Source organism: Vigna umbellata, chromosome 4 (genome assembly GCF_029865625.1).
Source record: "Vigna umbellata cultivar VRB3 chromosome 4, Vumbellata_1.0, whole genome shotgun sequence".
Lineage (NCBI taxonomy): Eukaryota > Viridiplantae > Streptophyta > Magnoliopsida > Fabales > Fabaceae > Vigna > Vigna umbellata.
Genome location: NC_142168.1, coordinates 65,676,329 through 65,699,096, shown reverse-complemented (window position 1 = coordinate 65,699,096; position 22,768 = coordinate 65,676,329). Strand labels below are relative to the sequence as shown.

The following is a 22,768-nucleotide window of genomic DNA, read 5'->3' as shown; positions in this document are numbered from 1 at the left end:
CGCCAAAAGCCGTCGGTAACGGACCATTACCGACGGCCTGCCGACGGTCAAAAAGCCGTCGGTAAACCCCCTGTCGGTAACCATTACCGAGGGCCTTCGCCCTTCGGTAATTACCGAGGGCCTTCGCCCTTCGGTAATTACCGAAGGCCGTAAGCCTTCGGTAATTACCGAAGGCCACAAGCCTTCGGTAATTACCGAAGGGCGAAGGCCCTCGGTAAAGCCTTCGGTACGGTGCAGAGAAATATCTGTTTTAATTGTTTTGCTGTTCTACCACACATACCTGCATATCATATTCACAACACACAGACCTGTATAACAGTTTCAATTTACAAACAAACAGACCTGCATATATATATTGTCCATCCCAAAATTTTATATTCATTGATGGAAAAGCATAAAGTACTATTACATTATTATCATAATGTACTAACATCAATTATATTCTAACAATATCATAATAACATTTAAATGTACTATGATCAATAACAAAATGAAACTAAAAATCTACATAGTCTTCAGAAAGATGTTCATCCTCCTGGTCATCTGTAGATGGCTGGACTGGTGTGGGCTGGACTGGTGTGGGCTGATGAGGGACGGCGGGTGACGGGGAGGGTCGTGGCTGGGTCGGAGGGACAATGGAAGGAGTGTCTGAAGTTTGAGGCAGCGCTCTCATGACCAGGGCCTTGAAGCTTGAGAACTCATCTCTCAAGTCACTGTATTCTTCTCTCAATGCACGGTTTTCCTGGTCACGTTGGTCCAGTAGCTGTGTTAAGCGCTGGATGGCCTCGTCAGCAGAAGAGGTGGAAGAAGAAGGTTGATGCTTCAGTGTACCTCCTTTCGATGCTGTATAGTTTGCAGCAAGTTGTCCTGCACCGTAGACTCGTCCCTTTTTCTTCCCACCAACGACATCGACCCAGCACTGTGTCCTACGGATGTCGTCATCTGTATTACTCGTATCATCCGGTGTATGAGCTGACCCATGTTCGGATCTAACCTGTGAAAGTCTCGTAGAAAAATCTTCCTGTTCAAACAATAAAAGCAATGTCAGAGAATGATACAATAACATAATAATGTGGATTACTAATACTAGGAGTGCTATTTGCTTACATGAGTCTTGCGAGACCTTTCATCAACGAATTCATTAGTGCCCTTCCGAACATGGGTCTGTGCAAAGACCTCGTCCACATGGACCGCTCGTCCAAGAGCTTGTGCCTGTAACATAATTTAGACTTAACATGGAATCCAATAATGTGGAAACCAAAGGAGATAAACCCAGCTTTTTCCAATCCAAATTCCAAATTTAACTGTGACTAAAAACCAAACAGCAACTAAAATGTACACTGCAGCAGCAAAATGAGTAGAAAAATGATGGTTTCAGTGGTAAAAATGAGTGGCAGTGGTTTTAGGGATCAAATGACACCTAAAGGAAGTTTATATCATCATATTGAACATGTAGAAGCAGTGAAACAAGCAAGAAAAAATCTACTGCAGAATTTCAGTTGTGCACTTGCTAAAAGTGACCAAAATTCGGTCATGTAGCAAGTATATTTCGGTTTGGCTCAAAATTGACCATATGAACAATAGAAAACAACTTTCAATTCACCAAAAATGACTCCATAAGCAATGAAACACAACCAAAACAGTCAAGCTCTCAATATGAGGTGTGCACTTGCAAATTTAAGGCAAAAGTGATGGTTCAAAAGGTGATTTGGTACATTGGCTGGAGAAAGACCAAATGAACAGTGCTAACAACTTTAAACCATCAAATTGAAAATGTTTAAGCACTAAGACAGTCAAGGGACACAATGCAGCAGAAAATCACAAGTTCACTTCCACATTTAGGCAAAATTTGGTGGTTTAATGGGTCATTCTGCATAAACACGTTTGGAAACATTATTTGATGGTTGGGGCAACTTTTATCATCAATTTGAACATGTTTAGACACTAAGACAGCAAAGAATCACACTGCACTAGAAAATCACTACTTCACTTCCAAAATAAGGCAAAATTGATGGTTTAGGAAGTGATTTTGCATATGAGCTCAAATTTGACCAAATGAACAGTGCATACATGTTTCAAATGGTAAAATACACTTGCACAAATGTGTAAAATGCACTGAAATGGACAGATTCAACAACACACCCCTGCTGTAGCCAATTATGCAGCACTTTTTACTAAAAAAATTGCACTAGAATTCAAGGAAACACTGCAATCATGTTTATCATCATCAAATAAATTTGTTCAAAGTTGTAGATGCAAAAAAAATCTGAACAAAACAGATTGCACATGTCAAACCAGAGAAGTATTTTTATGCAGATTTTTAAATAAGTTTATGATGAACTCAACCACTCATTTTGCAATTAAGTGATTAATATGAGTTGCTACACCTTTAGCAATGCTTATCAACATCAAACATACTTGCACAATGCTTAAGAGACAAGAAAATCTGGACAGAAACAGCTTGAAGAGATTACCAAACGAATGGCATGCTCGTGAATCGTGATCGACCCACCAGTATGCAAGGCACCACCCCTTTCAGACGATCTGTTCTTCTGGGCTGTAGCAGACTTCTTACGAAACTCTACTGTGTTCCAATGTGCAAGCAAAGAGTTCCAAATAATTTCGCCCATCCAGTCAGGGCGCTCCCCTGCAATCCTGGCATTCCTAAACATCTCTGAGAGCCGATGAGATGCTTTCATGTGAAAATTTCTATGAATTTGACTTTCATGCTCAGCTTTCCACTGCACCTTCTTCTGTAATGATGAACAAAACAAACATTGATTAAGACATGGTAAGATATGAATGATAATTAATTTAAAGTGTTCTTGACCTTAAAACGCTCCCAGAATGGCTTTCTGTCGTCTATAGGTATGGCTCCCCAAGTAGGCCATGGAGTCAAATACTGTTGCTTAATTGAACGTGTTATGGCCTGGGAAGCAACTCTGGAGGGAATAAACCTTCATATAAATAAATAAAAGTCATTTCAGTAAAGAAATGATAAAACATCAATCAAAGTTAAAACTGGGATTAAAGTATTTACCCTTTTCCATATGGCTCAATCCATGGTCGATCATGGAAAGGCGGGTCAACATCTTCAGCATCACCAGCTGAAGGCGGTGTAGAAGATGAGGAAGCTATAGAAGTAGGGTCAGGGGGAGGAGTGGGGGTAATAACCTCAGGGGGAGGAGTGGGGGTAATAATGACAGGGGGAGGAGTGGGAATAATAATCACAGGGGGAGACAGAGGCTCTTCTGCATGGGTAGGAGCAGGAGGGTGTACAACAGGGGTAGGAGGAGGAGGATGTACTGCAGGGGTAGGAGAAGGAGGGTGTACTGCAGGAGTAGAGGGAGGTTGTACTGTAGGGGTAGGTAGTGTACTAGGCACCCTAAGTACATACTTTGGGGCCTTCCGTTGCCTTTTTTTAGGCCTGGCTACCCCTTTTCCTTTATCAGGTTTATCTGAACCTTGTCCTGTCATTGCTGCATTTGAAATGTTTACACATAAAGTGAAACAATAGAAAAGAATAAGAAAGGATCACTATAAATTAGTACACTTTTTTAGGTTTTACTTTAGAATAGTTTAAGACTAATTCTACTTAGTGTAGTTTAGTGTAGTTAGTGGAGTTTAGCCTAACTCATTCTTCAAAGTTTGTTTATGCTATTTTAGTTTAATTCAATTGGTGTGAAGTGATTTTCTTTAGTTCACTTTGGTGGAAGTTGATTGGTTAAAGTGATTTTCCTTTCAGCTATAAAATGGTCCCTATGTGGGCACATTCCTACACCTCTTACAAAGAGTGTGATGGGTGTGAGGGTTTTGGGTTTCTCTTCTTCGAAGTGGAAGAGAAGGTGGAATGAGTGAGGGTTGTGGGTTTTGTCTTATTTGGTTTGATCACATTTAGGGTAAAAAAAGTCAACCTGAGCAATCAAGCATGATCAATTTGAAAAATATTCTAACTCTAAAACAATGATATCATTAGCTTGGGAACTTAGAATGTCAATAATTGATACAAGTAAGAAATAACAGTTATGAAACACATAGGGAGTCAAAAGGAACGTAAGATATGTGCTAGAATAGATTTCAAAATGCAAGAACTGGTTATCACTGAATTTTCACATTAAAATTGGCGTAGTGCAATGCCTTTGATGCAGCAATCAAAATAAGCTTTCTATATCACAAATCTGCAACTATACCACAAAAAATGCTGAAATATTGGTGGTTTGAATGGTCATTTTGCACAAAAGTGTTTATAATCATAATTTTATGGTTTTAGCAACTTTTCTTTATGAAATATGACTTGTAGAAGCTGCCAGCACATGCTAAATATGATTAAATCAAAATATCACTGTTTCAATTGCTCTTTAACACCAACTTTAACCATTTTCACCAACCAAATTCAAGCATAAGAATCAAATTGGATTGTAATCATGTAATCTGACTCTAGGACAACAATTGAGATGTGAATAACACTCTAGGAGTGAATTCAAAGATGTCCAGAGGTGAGTTCTAAGCTGGATACATGAGAAAGAGACAAGATTGGCAAAATTACTTTTAAGCACGAGAATAGGGGACAAGAAAGTAGAAACCAAGAAACCTATCACATGCTACCTAGGCCTCAGAACAATGAGGTTATGGACTTCTAATACTTTAGCAAGTCATGAATAAGATTAAGTTATCATGACAAATTCAGTAAACCATTGTTCTTGCAGCAACAGCCCAAGTTTATGCCACAGTAAGAGCTTAATCTTTATCAAGAAAGCTGAAGTATAAGCACAAAACAGTTCTGCTTAGTCTCTATCTTGACACTTTGATTTTGATAACAAAAAAATACTCATTATGGAGGAAAGTTCCGACAGGTTGAAGAGATGGGGTAGTCTCTATCTTGGAGGAAGCCAGAAATAACATTCCTGCTCCATTTGACAACATCACCACCCTGCAAACATTGTTTGCCAACCAAGGACTTGATTTGAAGGACTTGATTCTACATCTGCAGTCACTGTACTCTATTTTATACTTTTATTTCAAAAGTTCAGACATTTCAAAGTTTGCTTCCATATCCTCAACACCATTATTATTTTAATAGACATCCATGTACTTAGAAACTTGAATTAGTTTGACTTATAAATAGATTGTTGTTGGGTACTGTGGAAGACAAGAGGATGAAGTGTTTCTATGGTGTTGAACAACTATAAGCTACTGCTAATAGGGCAACTTGGTTTAGAAAATTTAAACAAGGAAACTGATGAAATCTACTTGAGATTCCAGGTCAGTGTTTGACTATACCAACCCTCCAAGTGGTGAAATCTACTTGAGATTCCAGGTCAGTGGCAGTGCAGGGATTTATTGGGTTCAGTCCAGGAATGCTATCTCTAGTGATTGGACGGCCAGAGCAACATATGACACTATGGTGCAGCTTAATTAGGAACAAAAAACCACTTCAAGATTCCAGGAACATATTCAAATTCATCTGGCATTCTAGTATTCAATTTGTTTCTGTTTAGTTACTGTCATCAATAGGAATGTTTGTGTGTACTGCTGTATGTGTCTCTATTGTTGGGGACTAAAATAATGGGAATTCATGTACTTTTCCATCTTAGATAACATGAATTTGGATAAAATAAATGTATCATCTCCTTTCTCCTTTATTGGTATCTCATATCTCATCTTTAATTTTCTCTGTTATCTCTTTTTTATTTTGCTCAATTACCAAGAGAAATGAAACAGGCGAGATTAGAATGGAAAAGTAGAAACTCTACTCTTCTTTTGTTGATAAAACTAATTTGTATTAGTAAACAAGGCATAGTACGAGGCTTACGTTCCATAATGGCTGCTCATAGTGGAAGATTTCACTCACACTCATACACTATAATTTGTTCTTACATGGGATTTCCAACACTTTTTTCTAGGTTCTAAGTCTAAAAACTCTTACATATTTGACAATCAAATTCAAACAATTCAAAACAAAGTTAGACAAAACTCAATGTATACAGTATCATAAACTCCATTCAACATAACTTAACATTCAAAGTGGACATTCACAACATTTTATAACAACATCAAATTCATGAAACAAGAATGAAAATAACATATCACATATAATCATGCAATTTTAGTTTAGGTGACCGTACCTTCGCCTTTGTTATCCTTTCCTGCTCAAGTCTTCTTTGTAGACTCTCTTCCTCCCCTTCTGACCACAATTGCTTTAAAAACTCACCTAAGACATCAAATAGAAGTGTATTTAAGGTTATTCATTAGATATTGTTCCATTAATTTAATAACCACAGCAACAGTTTAAGCATTACCTAATAGTATCCAAAAAGGTATTTAAACACACAGCTCAATGTTCAACCAACTTTGTTTGATGATTTTATTTGTGTTTAAACTCTAAAATGAGTTATAAACAGCTTGAAGCTCAAAATCACTACTCCGCTTCCAATTTAACTCAAAAATTGATGGTTTAGAAAGAAAATCTTAATATAAACCTAACTATGACCCAATGAGGTGCATAAGACTTTACTTTTAATTCTTTCTTCGTTTTTTAAACTTTTCCAAAGTGTGAACAAAGTTCAAATGGGAAGATTGAAGAGTGCTACTAACAGGTATCAAGACAGTGAGGTGTTGGGTTAACTTCAACAACACTTTTAAACCATTCAATCAATATATATCAAACTTCATTTCTAATAAACACTTTTAAATAATTAAAAATAACATAAGCTCCCCAACCATACAATTCAAATAATTCATGACAATTAAAAATCAGAATCAATTATCAGTTACCTAAAGAATGTGTTGAAACATATTTCTTTGGTGCAGAGAGAGTAACTCAAGCTCTTCTTCCTCTGGTCCAACTCTCCACTTCACTAAGGATTGTCACATTCTTTGTTTGAGAATGAAGAAACCATCAATTAATCTCTGCCAAAGCAATGAAACCAGACAAGTTTTTATCACTTCTCTTCCTCTGGTTGCATACATTTTTACTTATGAATACATATATCAAGTTTCACTAAATCCAAATAAGAAAACAAAGTCCTTGACTGTGACAAGTTACCGTGTCTAGTGTTTAACTTACATGTATATATAATGATATTTTGTAATTGAATTATCCTTACACTAACACAAAAAATTGTCTTTTACATCAAACGATCAAATTGGTACTATATATCTAACAATGGAATTCACACGGTACTCTTCTCTTAGAAATCAATCTCAACATTATAGCACCATAAAGAACATACAATTATTTTCATAACCAAATCACAAAAACACATACATATGAACTTAACTCAAATCAATAACTCAAATCATTAATATATCTCAGCAGCTAGCTAACAGTTTTTTCAGTAGACATAATTATGAAATTAACTCATCTAGATTCTCACCTTGTGTATATATAGAGCTGTTAAAAACTTCTTAATAAGAAACTTAACACAGTGTGAATAATATAGTTTCAAACACCATGATTGAATTTTTTTTTAACATCTCAGCATTACTATATTCTTTCAGTCTTTGAAATCTATATTTATTTTCTTCATATTCAATTCATTTGTATCATGCAGCTTGTGGATTGGGTTTGGGAAGAAGGGATGCTAACTATTTATATCAGTAAAAAAAGTCAGATGTTAAACCAGAACAAGTTAATGCAAATTAGTAATATGTTAATCAAATGACATTAAATAATTCACTTTTGAACAAATTTTGAGCATATTATATGTATCCAACAACAGAACAAGGTGATTAATGTTGATGATTGTTAAATCCAGCATGCTGAATAATCCTTAAGGAAGAAAGATACATGGAGATAAAAATGCAAGCCAAGAACTGATATATACGAAAACCTAAAGAAACAATAGCATTCACGGTTTAAAATGAAACCAAAATATTTTGCAGTTTGATAGGAAAAGAATGTCAGCAGAACCTGACATCATAATTTAAGAGGGCAGAGTGTCCATATCCAAGCACGATTAGTAAGCAGAGTTCTAATGTTAGTTGATGAATCAATTGCTTAAAGTAGATGGTATAATGGTTGAAGGGGATGTCAAATTAAAGAGGAAAATTCAGGTCATGGCACATACTGAGATGTATTTTACAGAGCAATATTAGATTTAGATAAAGAAGGTTGAAAAACAGATTTAAAAACCTTTGGTAGTGAGCTTTAAACCTCAAATCATACGACTGGGTTCAGGCTTAGAATTATCCATCTTTGCTCAATGGAGGATATCCTGAATATACTATTTTTAAGAGAGAATAAGTCCTCCATCAAGGATGGAGAATATGTCTACCATCAATCCTTGTTTTGATTGATCTACATTTTAATTAACTGACGCTAAAAAAAGGTTGTGACTGAAATCAAGTTTTAATGCACTATATGCAGTGCAACTTACTTATAAGGTTATAGGTATTAGCTACAGGACAGAGATATCAGTGTCCATGTAGGACATGCTTACCTTCCTTAGGTCTATACATTAACCTTGACAGGAATATAACACCTTCTATAGTTATGGGACAGAGATATCTTGAGTATTTCGGTACTTATGCTATATCAAATTGGCTTTTTAGGTGTACCAGTACCTTTTTACTCTCAGTGAGTAACTCTTTTCAGTTTTCATAATCTACTCATATTAGCTTGCTTTAGTTTTAAAATGCCTAATTCTAAAAAATGCATTACCAATCAAAATGCCAACTATGAACAATTTTTCTATACCAAATCATATTGGACAAAATAATTCAGACCATACATTTAACAAAGTCAGAAGAAATGCTTCTTAGCTTTCATAGTTCATCAATGCAAATAACAACTTACCTCGACGGTAGCCCCTTCGATAGCCTCTGAAGCAGTAGTGGAAGACCTTGTCACCCAGCGACACTACCCTGGTTACGCCACCTCGTCCATGCCGCGTCGTCCGATATCCTCCGTCGACAATGGTAGCCTTCAACTCAGCCACCCACCACCTTCCTCAGCTCAGAACACTGCAAAACGCTACAAGGAAAAAGGTTACACCATTGACGCGTAATCCAAAACAGTAACAGGAACACAAAATGAGATGGGAGAATGGGACACTTCACCTATAAGTTCGGAGTGGAGAAGAACCGTACCAAGATTGTGCTTAGGGTGGGAAGCAGTCTGCACAAGCCACCCACTGAGTTCGTCGATGAAGTTAGGGCAGAGAATGTGAAGATTGGAGGGAAAACGGAGTTTTCGCGAAATGCTTCCCAAATATCTGACTTACTAATTTGATGAACGTTACCCACTTACCGACGGTCGTTTGCCTTCGATAATCACTCAGGCCCATTACAGATGGCCAAAAGCCCTCGGTAAAGTGATGTAACACAAGCCCTCGGAAAAGCCTTCGGTAAATTACATTTACCGAAGGCCAAAAGGCCTTCGGTAATTAACCGTCGGTATTAATTGATTTTCCTGTAGTGGGTGGTTGTAGAGTATTCAGAAATATGGTAGTCATCTCCTTGTCACTCAAAGGCAGTTCTACTTGAGCAACAATTTCTCTCCACCTTTGGGCATATTCTCTGAATGATTCAGACTCTTTCTTCACCATGTTCTGCAGTTGTATTCTGTTTGCTGTTAGATCCTCATTATATTCATACTGCCTTAGGAATGCATCAAACAAACCTTTCCATGAGTAGATGTGAGTCGTTTCTAAACGCATGTACCAATTTAGAGCCACGCCAGTTAAACTTTCTTGGAAGAAGTGAATCAAAAGTTTTTCACCGTGAGCATAGGCTGCCATTTTTCTGCAATACATAGTTATGTGGCTCCTTGGGAAAGTGTTTCCTCGATATTTCTCAAACTCTGGCAATTTGAACTTTGGAGGTATCACCACATCAGGAACTAAACATAGTTTTCTAGCATCTCCAAATTCAAAACTTCCTTCGTCCTCTATGGCTCTCAACCTCCTCTCAAAGACTTCTAATTTACTATTGTCGTCCTTAAAATCCGCTGGTGTAACGACACAAGTTGAAGACTTCGTCTCAGATTGTTTTGTCATCATCACACTCGCAATACCTATCTCGGCTGTCTCCCCAAGAATTATGGCAATGGTTGCCCCAAGCTTGTCTTCTACTTCAACTATGTTATCTTCGGCCTTTTGAGTGTCAACATGTCCCATGTCCACTACTGAAGGTGGAGTGTAATTCGGGGGAAGACCATATGCAGGGAAAGTTTGTGCCTCTGGAACTCTTTGTTGTGGTCGTGGTGCACACGAATCTCCTGGGCTTTGTAAGGCATTCAGGGCCTCTAAGATTTGACTCATTTGTCCCTTCAGCTGTTGAATATCGACTTCCATCCCCTCTTGAACTTCTCCTTGGTTCTCCATGATTTTGCCACTAGTTTGTGTCCGTTAGAGTGTCTTGGAGACTTAGTCGTATTTTTATTTTTAAACTGAATTTCATTAGATGAAATAAATTAAGAAAAGAAAGAAAAAAGAAACGAACAGAAGGAAGAAAAGACAAAGTAGTGCAACAGAAATTATAAAGATGTGAAACATCGCCAAACGTATAATCTGGAAATTAACATGAAACAAAGTCAAAAGGACACTTCATCCATAAAATTTAAGTTCACCACATGTGAGGTATACAACGACATGATCAACTATCACGAGCTTTAGGTATCACATTCCTCATTTCTCTCATCAGTTTCTTGCAGTAATTGAGGAAAGTTTCAACCTTCTTAGGTGGGTTAAAGATCGACATTGCAGACTCAGCATCAGCTAATAACTTAGGGACATCCTCAATGGCTTCATTAGCAAGGGAAGCTAGCTGTGAGAAACTTCTCTTTCAATTCTTTATAACTCGCCCTTGTTGAACGGTATACTCCTTCATCTGATTCATCAACTTTTGCTATTTCTTCTCTGATTCAGCCCGATGCCAACGTTCCTTCTTCAGTTTTGCCACTACTGCTTTCGCCTATTGTTCGGCGTTGTCCATTCTAATATGCATTTTGCATAAGTCCTCTAGCAGTTTTTCCTTGTCCCTCTTGAATTCATCACACATCTGCTTTATAACACACTCTAATATTTCAATTATACCATATTCCCGATCTTTCAAGGTCAGCTCAATGTTGGCCGCTACCAGCTCTTGCTTTTGTCTTGTTAACAACTCCTTGTATGCTTCGCTGTTTTCCACACTATCTTGCTTAAGATTCACATAATCATGTTGTAGGTTCTGAAGATTACTGGTCAACTTGATATTTTCTACTTTCATTCGCTCTAATTCTGCCTTCAACAGTTGTACCTCCTCACTTTCAACCTCATGAAGCCGTTTTTCACAATCCAGGTTAGGAGAAATTAACTTGAAAGGCAACTTTACTGTCCTAACCCTCTCTACAATCCAATGACTATAAGGAATTCCTTCATCAATAGTCCACGATCTTGGGTCCACCTCCGCACGAACAATGTTTCCCCAAGCATTTCTAATTTGGTGAAGCATTTCAACAAAGGTTCCTTCCTCATAATAGATCTACAATATGGCAAGAGATGTAGGTGTAGGTGATCCTCTCATAGGACGCCCAAATTGCCTTTGTGCTAACACAGGATTGTAATTAATACAACACCTGATACCCATGAGGGGTACATTAGGGTACCTCCCGCAATGATATATGATTTGCGATCTACGCTGCCAAGGGACACCCCATTTAATCTGCTCCTCATTTAAACTTGCATAAAGTTTCGCCCATTCATTTGCTCCTTTCATATTTGGTTTACACTGTAGTAGCTCATCCATGGTTCATGTGGCATTCAAGGCGTCTGATGAGAGGGTCGCACCTCCCAACAAAAGTTGTGCATAAAAGAATGCAGTATAGACTAGGAAGTGACTCCTAGGTCGTCTCTCAAGGACCAATTTGGGTTCAGTCTCAGATCAAACACGTAGTGGGGGGCTTTGTGATTTTTTTGGTTGCGGTAAAATTTAAAAGCGTTGAAATAAAATTCAAAACAGTAAAACGAAATTTAAAACAGTAAAATGAAATTGGTACAGTAAAAAAAACGAAAATACAGAAAAACATAAAATACAGAAAATAGTAAATGCAGAAAACAGTAAAACATCAAAAACAAAAATATGAAATTACAGCCGTAAATAATAACAGTAAGAACAGTGAATACAGAATTTCAAAATCAGTAAAACAGTAAAAGCAAAATACAGAAAACGAAAATACAGAAAACAGTAAATATAGAAAACAGTAAATTTAGAAAACAGTAAAAACAGAATCAAAATCACTGCAGTAAAATACAGAAAATAAATTTATAGTAAATGATCAACATGCAAAAATAAAGAAGAGCAGAAATCAAATTGCAGAAAACAACAACTGAAATTAAATTACAACAGAAATTAAATTGCAGCAGTAAAAAGAGACAGTAAAATCTGGAAATTTAGAAACAGAATTTGAAACCAAACTTTGCTTAGAAATTAAATTGTGCATGAAATTATTACAACAAAGAGCAAGAAAGCTAAATTGAAAATTAAACATTACAGCAAAGAAGATGAGTGCATCAACCGTAAACCTCCATTTTCTGTACTGTGATTCTTCTTTCTACAGCCGTGACTATTCAGCACAAATGAAAAGAAATGAAACACTCACTGCCCTCTCTACTCTTCCAGCTCAACCGTAACCCTCCATTTTTCCAGTCCCCCCCCCCCCCCCCCCCTCTTTTCTAAGTGAAGATGATGCCCCTCTTTAAGGGTGGCGGCTGCTTTCTTTTTTTTTTTTCTTTGCTATTCAATAAAGCCAAGTTGTTGTATGCCTTGTTTAAGAGTGTTGGGAGGTTCTAGCACTGTCCAATTATCAATTCTAGCCACCACAATTACTAAACAGCAAGCAAACAATGCAAACAGATTAGAAATCACTCAAACAGTAATCACTGGACTGACATATGAGAGTAAAATAAATACTGGGAACAGCACAGAATGAATTTGAACAAAGTAAAAACTATATGTTAAAATAGACATCCAGACGAAACTATGAAAAAAAATTGCATGGAAAACGGATAAGAATTGAACTCAAACGAAGACACACAAGTTGACACAACATTCACGCGGCAGCCAGCGAAAATAAAAATGGCTAAGATGCATTGGCTCAATTTCCATTTCTCATTTAGCTTTCTAATGTCCCAAAAAGTTATCCAAAATTTTCCCGTAATTAATAATGCAAAATAATAAGCTCAGATAATTCAAATTAGTTAAAATAAGAATTTCCGATCAAATTAAGCACAATTAGGAAAAACAGGAAAATACCGGACGTTTAAGCATAATTCCCCGACTAATTCTAGCACATTAAACTAAGTGAAGTGAGGAAAATATTGGTTCATCAAAATAGACCACACTTAGTCTTTTGCACTCCTGGGCAAAATCAAGACGCAAATCAGGGAATAGTTCAAAGGGCTTTTAAGAAGGTGACACAACGTCGACACACATAAAATAAAGACTCACAAGGAAACAAACAGAATTTACACCTTCCTCAAGAAATCTTGACAGAGAAAAGAAGTAGACAATTCCAACACAGAATGAATCAGAGAAAGCAGATACTCATGAAATCATCCAAGCAATTCAAGACATGGCAAAATGATTAATCAGCTCAAGAGGTGAATCAAAAGTAACAAAACCTCACAGATGCACTATCAGTGTTTCTCTCAAGTGTTTGGGATAAATCAATGTCACTCAATGCACTCAAGAAAGCAAACAACAACAGACTTGGCAAGCCTCTAATATCAACACTCAGAAACATATGCATGTTCAAATCAAAAGGTCTTTTCATGGTTGTAATGGCGCCAAGGACAAGGCAGGATATATCTGGATAAGAAGCTACAAACCATAAGGAACAGAGGAGCAATGGGGAACAAGTGTAAACACATTCAAACACACCCACAATCTCTAATTCCATCCTCCTCTTGACTCCATTATTCACAATTATTCACAATTTTTTTTCTTCATTTTTCTTTTTCATCTTTCTCACTTTTTTTTCATCCTGTCTCTTTTCTTTTTTCTCTTTTCAAAACAAAACTGTAAAAGACAAGATTTACAAAAACAAAACAGAACAAGAAGAGGAACCAACTAGCCAACTCATCAGAATCCCTAAGGAGACCACACTTGTTCCCAAAACACTTCCAAAGCTCCAAAATTCCCTAAGGTTAAGGTAATCATGGTTTTTCACTTAGGGCTAGTGTATGAGCTTCAAAACAAAGAAATGGGGGAAAGTATAGGCTCAAAAGGGGTTATCAAAGGATCAAAACAAGGTAAGCTTATTTGGCTAGAGAGGCTCAAGAACAAAATTGCCTTTATCACTTCCAAACATGCATATCAATCAAGAGTTATCAACAAGAGTCAAGCAAGGCATATGCGCAAGCAATCAAGAGGCATATCACACACAAGAAAGAACATAAAGTGGCTCAAATCTCACACAGGGTAATTCTGTCACAATCAATTCAACTCTCAAAAATCATAATCATCTTCCAAGCAGAGAAAAGCAAGGATTTCAAACATATAAGTATCAATCAAGTGAAGGAAATGATAAGTCTACAACCCAAACAAAGTCTAGAAATCAAGAGAAACAAGTAAAACTGTACACAAGACATGACAAAAATAACCTAGAAAAGAAAAAAAAAAAAAATTTAACCAAGAAAACAAAAACTAACAAAGAAAAATCAGAATCTCCCCCAATAGACCACACTTAAACTACACAGTGTCCTCAATGTGTCATAAGCATAAGATCGGAAATCAAAACAGTCAACAGATCATGGACAAGTGCAATAAAAGTAGGGAAAGGGGGAGAAGAGAAAAAGGAAACTCCCTGATCATGGTGGCAGTTGCCAATTTTGGACTTTCAGGGAGATGTTTTCCGCCATAGTATCCAGCAAAGAGGTTTTGAGGACGAACTGCTTCATCCTCCAAATCTGATCTAGTAGTGAAATGTTTTCCACAGCTGGATCTATGCACTGATTGTTGATGAGCGGGTTCAGCTGGTGCTTATTGATCTTGAAGCTTTTGTCAGTGTGAGCACCTTTGTTGTCCACTGTGGGTGTTTGTTGATCAAATTCATTTGTACCTCCTGCAATAGGGTTAGTGCAATGTGGCTCTACAGAAATTTCATGCAGGGGTAGAACACCCAATCCCAGTGTAACAGACTGAACCTCAGATACACTCTCAGAACATGAATCGGTTTCAAATTTAGAAACAATATCAACTACAGACTCAAATTCATGTTCAGTGCATGGATAAGAAGTATTCAGATATGATGGCAAAAGTGGTTTCTCATCATGCAGAGAGGGAAAATTAAAAGCATTCTCATCAACAATATAATCATCAATAACATACCCATCAACAACATAATCATGAAAAGCATATTCATCAACAGCATAATCAAATGTAGGCATGTTTACCTCTACTTCCCTGAAGGTTGGAAGAGTGGTAGAAGATGATTGTCTACCTGATTCAAAATTACTGCTTATACCTGCCTGGTCCTCAAGATCTTCAGCAGTCTCCTCAGGTGCAAGAGTAGGGCCATAGGGCGATGGGAAAGTAGATGGCGCAACAGTAAGCTCATGACTCTTCTCCCCATCTTCTATGTTGATGCCACTAACATCATCTGGGATCTGAACAGTATGAAATGGTAACTCTGAATCTTGAGACTGTTCCTCAGTGAGTTGAGTGGTCATCTGCCCTATCTGATTGCTCAAACATTGAAGATGTGCTCTGTTCTCTTGCTGAAACTGAAAGTTCTGCATGGTCATCTGCTCCAACAACTCCTGCAATGTAAGCTCAGAAGTAGAAGGTTGAGGAGCTATCTGGGCAGACTCATAAAGTTGCAGTTGTTGTTGTTGCTGGACTGGCGGAGGCATACAAGCATTCTGAGATGGTGCTTCCTGATATTGTTGTGGAGCATCATACCATCCCAAGCTAGGGTCATTCCATCCAGGATCGTTGTTGTAACCATACTGAGCGGGGAAGAATTCATCCAAGAACAGATGCTTAAGATCTTCCCAAGAAGTGATGCATCCTGGAGGAAGACAATACAGCCAATCCCTTGCTGCTTCTTGTAATGAATGTGGGAATGCCCTTAAGAACATGTGATCAACCGGTACATGTGGAGGCTTCATTGAAGAGCAAATGCTGTGAAATTCCTCCAAATGTCTGTGTGGGCATTCACCTACAAAACCATGAAACTTAGGCAGCAAATGTATCAGTCCAGTCTTGAGAACGCAATGAACATCATCCTCAGTAGGTGGAACCGGTTCCCAAAGAGAAGTCTCAGAAGTCGGACGATGAGCCATATTGTTCTCAACATACAAATCAGCAGAATATGAATTATAATCAGAGTAACATGCAGAATGAGAAACATAATCAGAGGCACTGGCAGAATAAGCAGTATTCACAAACTCAGAATAGGTAGACATGGAAAAAGAAAAATACTACAAATTACGAAACAAATAAAACACAACACATTTATACATGCAGCACGCACACACAAAACAGAACATCACATCACATTACATCACAACACAAGACAAAACACTACACACACAAACACAACAAAAAGACCTAAGACCGAACTGTTGGTCCCCGGCAACGGCGCCATTTTGATGAGAGGGTCGCACCTCCCAACAAAAGTTGTGCATAAAAGAATGCAGTATAGACTAGGAAGTGACTCCTAGGTCGTCTCTCAAGGACCAATTTGGGTTCAGTCTCAGATCAAACACGTAGTGGGGGGCTTTGTGATTTTTTTGGTTGCGGTAAAATTTAAAAGCGTTGAAATAAAATTCAAAACAGTAAAACGAAATTTAAAACAGTAAAATGAAATTGGTACAGTAAAAAAAACGAAAATACAGAAAAACATAAAATACAGAAAATAGTAAATGCAGAAAACAGTAAAACATCAAAAACAAAAATATGAAATTACAGCCGTAAATAATAACAGTAAGAACAGTGAATACAGAATTTCAAAATCAGTAAAACAGTAAAAGCAAAATACAGAAAACGAAAATACAGAAAACAGTAAATATAGAAAACAGTAAATTTAGAAAACAGTAAAAACAGAATCAAAATCACTTAAAATACAGAAAATAAAATTATAGTAAATGATCAACATGCAAAAATAAAGAAGAGCAGAAATCAAATTGCAGAAAACAACAACTGAAATTAAATTACAACAGAAATTAAATTGCAGCAGTAAAAAGAGACAGTAAAATCTGGAAATTTAGAAACAGAATTTGAAACCAAACATTGCTTAGAAATTAAATTGTGCATGAAATTATTACAACAAAGAGCAAGAAAGCTAAATTGAAAATTAAACATTACAGCAAAGAAGATGAGTGCATCAACCGTAAACCTCCATTTTCTGTACTGTGATTCTTCTTTCTACAGCCGTGACTATTCAGCACAAATGAAAAGAAATGAAACACTCACTGCCCTCTCTACTCTTCCAGCTCAACCGTAACCCTCCATTTTTCCAGTCCCCCCCCCCCCCCCCCCCCCCCCTCTTTTCTAAGTGAAGATGATGCCCCTCTTTAAGGGTGGCGGCTGCTTTTTTTTTTTTTTTTTTCTTTGCTATTCAATAAAGCCAAGTTGTTGTATGCCTTGTTTAAGAGTGTTGGGAGGTTCTAGCACTGTCCAATTATCAATTCTAGCCACCACAATTACTAAACAGCAAGCAAACAATGCAAACAGATTAGAAATCACTCAAACAGTAATCACTGGACTGACATATGAGAGTAAAATAAATACTGGGAACAGCACAGAATGAATTTGAACAAAGTAAAAACTATATGTTAAAATAGACATCCAGACGAAACTATGAAAAAAAATTGCATGGAAAACGGATAAGAATTGAACTCAAACGAAGACACACAAGTTGACACAACATTCACGCGGCAGCCAGCGAAAATAAAAATGGCTAAGATGCATTGGCTCAATTTCCATTTCTCATTTAGCTTTCTAATGTCCCAAAAAGTTATCCAAAATTTTCCCGTAATTAATAATGCAAAATAATAAGCTCAGATAATTCAAATTAGTTAAAATAAGAATTTCCGATCAAATTAAGCACAATTAGGAAAAACAGGAAAATACCGGACGTTTAAGCATAATTCCCCGACTAATTCTAGCACATTAAACTAAGTGAAGTGAGGAAAATATTGGTTCATCAGCGTCCTCACTCACACGGGAGATGAACCACATATACAACACTGGTAGACAACATAACATTTTTCCTCCCTTTAGCTCATAACAACGATTAAGGGTCCCATAAACTTCAGCCAGGATAGTAGTGACTGGATTCTCACAACGCTCTATGTATCCCACAAATGCGTTCATGGCGGCATAGTCGACGAAATTCTTGACATTAGGAAAAAGCATGACACCATAGAGGAGAAGAGCCAATACATCCATAAATGTTTCCCAGTTTTCCTCTTCAGCTAAACGATGCAAGTATCCCTCTAGGTATCCTTGAGGAAGGCCCCTTGCTTTGCCCTTGATTGTGAACTTGCTCTCCAACTTCATAGGGTGTACTTTCATGATCCTCGCTAGCTGCAATACAGGGGTATACTGCCCAAGGTAGTTGTATGGAGCTTTTCCCTCGAGAGGTACATCTAAGATTTGCTCGAATTCTTCCACTGTTGGCACCAATTGGAAATCCCAAAAAGTGAAACATCTCAGTGGTGGATCATAGTACTGGGCTAAAGTAGTAATTGCTGATGTTTGGACCTTCACTTCTAACAGGCTCAACAAATCCCATACTCTTTCTTGAAAGCATCCTTTTGGTATGTCTTCATTTTCTTTACCAGTTCTCTCAAACCATCCATATTTCATTCCTCTACTTCGATGGTTATCCTTTCCTTTAAAATGTTTGAACTTGAACGCCGGTCAACTTCAAATCTCATGTTAATTTCCATTTTACCTCAAGGGCTTAGTCACAAATTTATAACTTCCTACCTATAACCAACAACAAGACCATAAAAATGCATGAGAAAGACGCATAAATGATATAGTGATATGCACAAAGTGTTTAATTTTATTAAGCAAAAATAAGAGTTATAAGACGACACACATCTCCCTTTGTGTCCTATGAAGGTTCAACGGTCAAGATTCAAGGTTAGGTACATGCAATCTCACAAGGATGGTTCCCTGTGCCTAAAGACCAATGGTCACTAGAGCTATGGCCCCCTTCACAGCATCTCCACAACAGTCGAGTAATCAACTAGATATGAAAACACAAATGAAGAGAACAGACTCTAGTTGGGGTTCTCACGATAGCCAAATAGGAAGTATGTCTCAAGTGGCACCGCTACACAACCCCTCTAATTCTAAGTTACACTCAGAACCCGGGTATAGGGTCCCACTCATGATATGCATAGTGTTTGTGTGTGAAGGGAGAATGCAATGCATACCTAAACCCTCACCTGCAAAACAACCAGACAATTCTCCCAGGCAGGTATAAGCATGTCGTCTATTATAGGATTCAATATCTAACAATTATTTCAAACATAAAGGACAAGTAAAAGAACTCACATGAAATTATTCCAAATATCAAACATAGATAAAGAAAAAGGGAACAAAAACATAAAGCAAAACCACGTCGAATTTGCAAGTCTAATTAAATGGCTTGACTCTCTTCACATCCCCAGTGGAGTCGCCATCTGTCGCAACCAGAATCGCGATGGGACGACGATCCAAAAAAGAAATGGGTTTAGAAAAAGAGATTTGAAGTCGCCACCATAGTTTATTCTGGAAAACTACAGAAAAACCATAAAATGATAAGGTATGGTCTACGAAAATGAGATTCTGGGTTCGGGAGTCGGTTACACATAGGGAAGGTATTAACACCCTACAACGCCTTCCCGTAGGCAGTACCTTTAACTAAATACGTGAATGTGATGTGGTTTTCAAAATGTTTAACTATCCCCTAAAATAAAACTCTAAAGAAACAATATATTTTTTAGTTTTTTGGGCCCGACAAGGATTAACTTTGCTCCTACGTATTCTCATTCGAAATGAGAAATCAGGGTTACGTAGTTCTTTTGGAAAGTGTGTTGGAAATTTTGTTTGGAAACTGTTTGAAAATTTGTTTTGAAATGATTTTGGATTTTTGGAAAGTGAACCTAACAAGGACTAGCCTTGCTTCTATGTATCCCCAATTTTGATGGAGAATCAAAGATCACGTAGTTCTAGCTGAGAGATTGTTTGTTGTTTGAAATTGTTGATGTTTTTAGTTTTTAAAGATTTTATATTTTTTTGTATTTTTATAAAAGAAAGAGAAAAGGTTTTTGGCACAAGGACGATGCGAGCGATCACACATGTGCTTAACCTTTAAAATATTTTTTTTGGTATATTTTTTTAATAAAAGAAAGAGAAAAGGTTTTTGACACAAGGACGATGCAAGCGATCACACATGTGCTTAACCTTAACAATATATTTTTGGTATTTTTTATAAAAGAAAGATAAAAGGTTTTTGGCACAAGGCCAATGCGTGCGATCACACATGTGCTTAACCTTTAAAATATATTTGTTGGTATTTTTGAGAAAAAGAAGATAATGAATACTAGGCCGACGTAGACGGTCACACGAGTACTCGTACCTTTAGAATGACATTTGAACATTTCAATTATTCTTAAAAGAGAAATAACAATATTAAGCACTAGGACGATGCGAACGATCACACAAGCACTCATATTGTTAATTACTTATTTAGGGAGACTTGAGAGTATTAAGTACTAGGCCGATGCGGACGATCGCATGAGTACTCCTACCATTATTTAATTTTTTAAGATTGAGGATGTTAAGTACTAGCCGATGCGGAAGATCGCACGAGTACTTATATCCCTTTTTTAATATTAGAGAATCAATTTTTTGTAATTTTAAAATTTATCTTATGTTTTTTTTTACTTTAATTTTATTTAAAACAAACAAGTTAAATAGATAAAAAAAATAAAATAAAGGGGTGGGGTATCATATAAAGGGTTACATACAATAAAACCTAATAATTAGACCAATAAAATAAAAACAAGAACAACCCTATAAGAATAGGAGTATATAGATAAAAACCAGGAGTGCAACTCGAAATTTCTTATCCAGGCCAAAGATAGGGTACAACAGTAAAGTTGGAGGCGCCAGAAATGAAATGAGCCCAATGTCCAAACCTCTCCTTTTTTTTTTGTTTGTATAAAAGAATGGACTTAAGCCCAAACGGAATACGGGTGTGAATGGGAGAGGGGTGTGTGCAAAGGGAGGATATAGTTTTTTATTTAAAAATAAATATTGATCTGGCCCAAGGATTTTTTTTTTCTTCAGATAGAAGCATTAGGGGTTAGGGGTTCTGCCACTTCTCTCATTCTTCCATCTCACTCGACCATCACGAACACAAGACGTGTATCTCTCTTCTCCCAGCCAGGAGCCCTAACGAAGGGTCGTCATCTTTGCGAGCACACTGCCACCACCGTCGAGACCATCGTCGGTCGTCGCTCTAGCTCTTCCCCTCTTTCTTTTTCGCTTGCGAGGGAGGAACTCGCCTTTCACCCTGCAACGTCACCGCCACTCCCAATGAGGCCAACCATCGCGAGTCGTGAGCCAAGGTCGCGCCAGCGATGCAGCTCGCCGCCGAAGTCGTTGCCGGTCACGGCGCCAGACCCTTCTTTCCTTCTCTTCTTCCCGCATTAGAGAAACTTTCACGCTTCTCCGTCAATCCCCGCTAAACGATCACGGCTGCCTCAAACCGGAGCACCACCAGTGTCACAGGTCACGACCAAGGTTGCCGTCGGTCCTCGCGTCGACGTCCTCCACCGCCACGACCAAATCCACCTCTACCCCTAAAACTGTCACAGTCACAACCACTCCTGAAACCGCCACCGTGCCTACCACCTCTTGGTGTCCCAATGTTTAGTTATCAGAGAATATAGTTATAAAGCTATAAAGATTAGCCAAGACAATGTTTGGGGGTTTAGGGTTTTTATTCTGTTGTTGTGGTGTGCTTATGGTTTTTTATGATTTAACCTTGTTAATGGTTGGAGATGAACAGAGGCGTTGGAGGCTATGGAAGATCGGAGAGCTCGTCTTGCTCGGTGGCTTCGAAGTGGAGAGACAGAAGAGGTATTTTCACAGCTTCACTATAGAGAGCGTGCATTAGAGTGTGCATGTGTGAGTGTGAGTGTGATAATTGATTCTTTGTTTTTTTAGGTAATGGGATACAACAAGGTCGTGTTTATGATGCTGGAGTTGGGGATGATTGAGTGGCAAAGAGTACACATAACTTAATCATGTATATTCAATATGATTACATGCTTAATACTAGCAGGCAAAACCAGGTCTTACAAAACCAACACAAGAACATATATAAACCCAAATGAACGCGGATATCAACCCAATTATGAACAGATCACATCATCTACCATTCACAGTTTGTGAGCAATAAAGCTTTAAGAATATGAACTTGCCTTCTGTCTCTGTGTTCAAATTTTTTTCTTTGAATCTTGGTTGATGGTGATATCTTTTTTCTTTGAATCCTGGTTGATGGTGATATCCGAGTGAATTGAGGAGGATTTTGTTTTTGCGGTTAATGGTGTAGGTTGAGGGAATAGTGGGTTCCGGTTATGTGCATGATGGATGTAACATCCCAAAATATAGTGATAACCATAATCAGAATTAATTACATTAATCATTAAAACAGTGCAGTCTTTACAAAAAGATACGAGGTTCAAATCGTCGAACGGCTTAAAATACAAAATGTAATGTAGCCGACGGTATCCAAATTCTCAGACTAAACAAAATACTAAAGGCTACCACATGT

At 37.6% G+C, this 22,768-nt stretch overlaps 2 protein-coding genes and 1 long non-coding RNA gene across 3 annotated transcripts; all 3 read right to left on the bottom strand.

The window, feature by feature from the left end:
- Positions 1-496: 496 nt before the first annotated feature.
- On the bottom strand, positions 497-3,477 carry LOC148200965 (uncharacterized). The gene is made up of 6 exons (XM_088113099.1): positions 3,378-3,477; positions 3,041-3,134; positions 2,831-2,957; positions 2,475-2,753; positions 1,108-1,212; positions 497-1,021 (listed from the first exon to the last, which is right to left on the bottom strand). Exons 1-6 carry the CDS (start codon positions 3,475-3,477, stop codon positions 497-499), a joined length of 1,230 nt encoding a protein of 409 aa, XP_087969225.1.
- A 7,989-nt stretch (positions 3,478-11,466) lies between these two features.
- Positions 11,467-18,798, bottom strand: LOC148200963 (uncharacterized). The gene is made up of 2 exons (XM_088113098.1): positions 18,151-18,798; positions 11,467-11,712 (listed from the first exon to the last, which is right to left on the bottom strand). Exons 1-2 carry the CDS (start codon positions 18,796-18,798, stop codon positions 11,467-11,469), a joined length of 894 nt encoding a protein of 297 aa, XP_087969224.1.
- On the bottom strand, positions 12,374-17,449 carry LOC148200964 (uncharacterized). The gene is made up of 2 exons (XR_015785788.1): positions 17,324-17,449; positions 12,374-12,616 (listed from the first exon to the last, which is right to left on the bottom strand). It is a non-coding gene; the product is annotated as an uncharacterized LOC148200964 (long non-coding RNA).
- Positions 18,799-22,768: the final 3,970 nt, after the last annotated feature.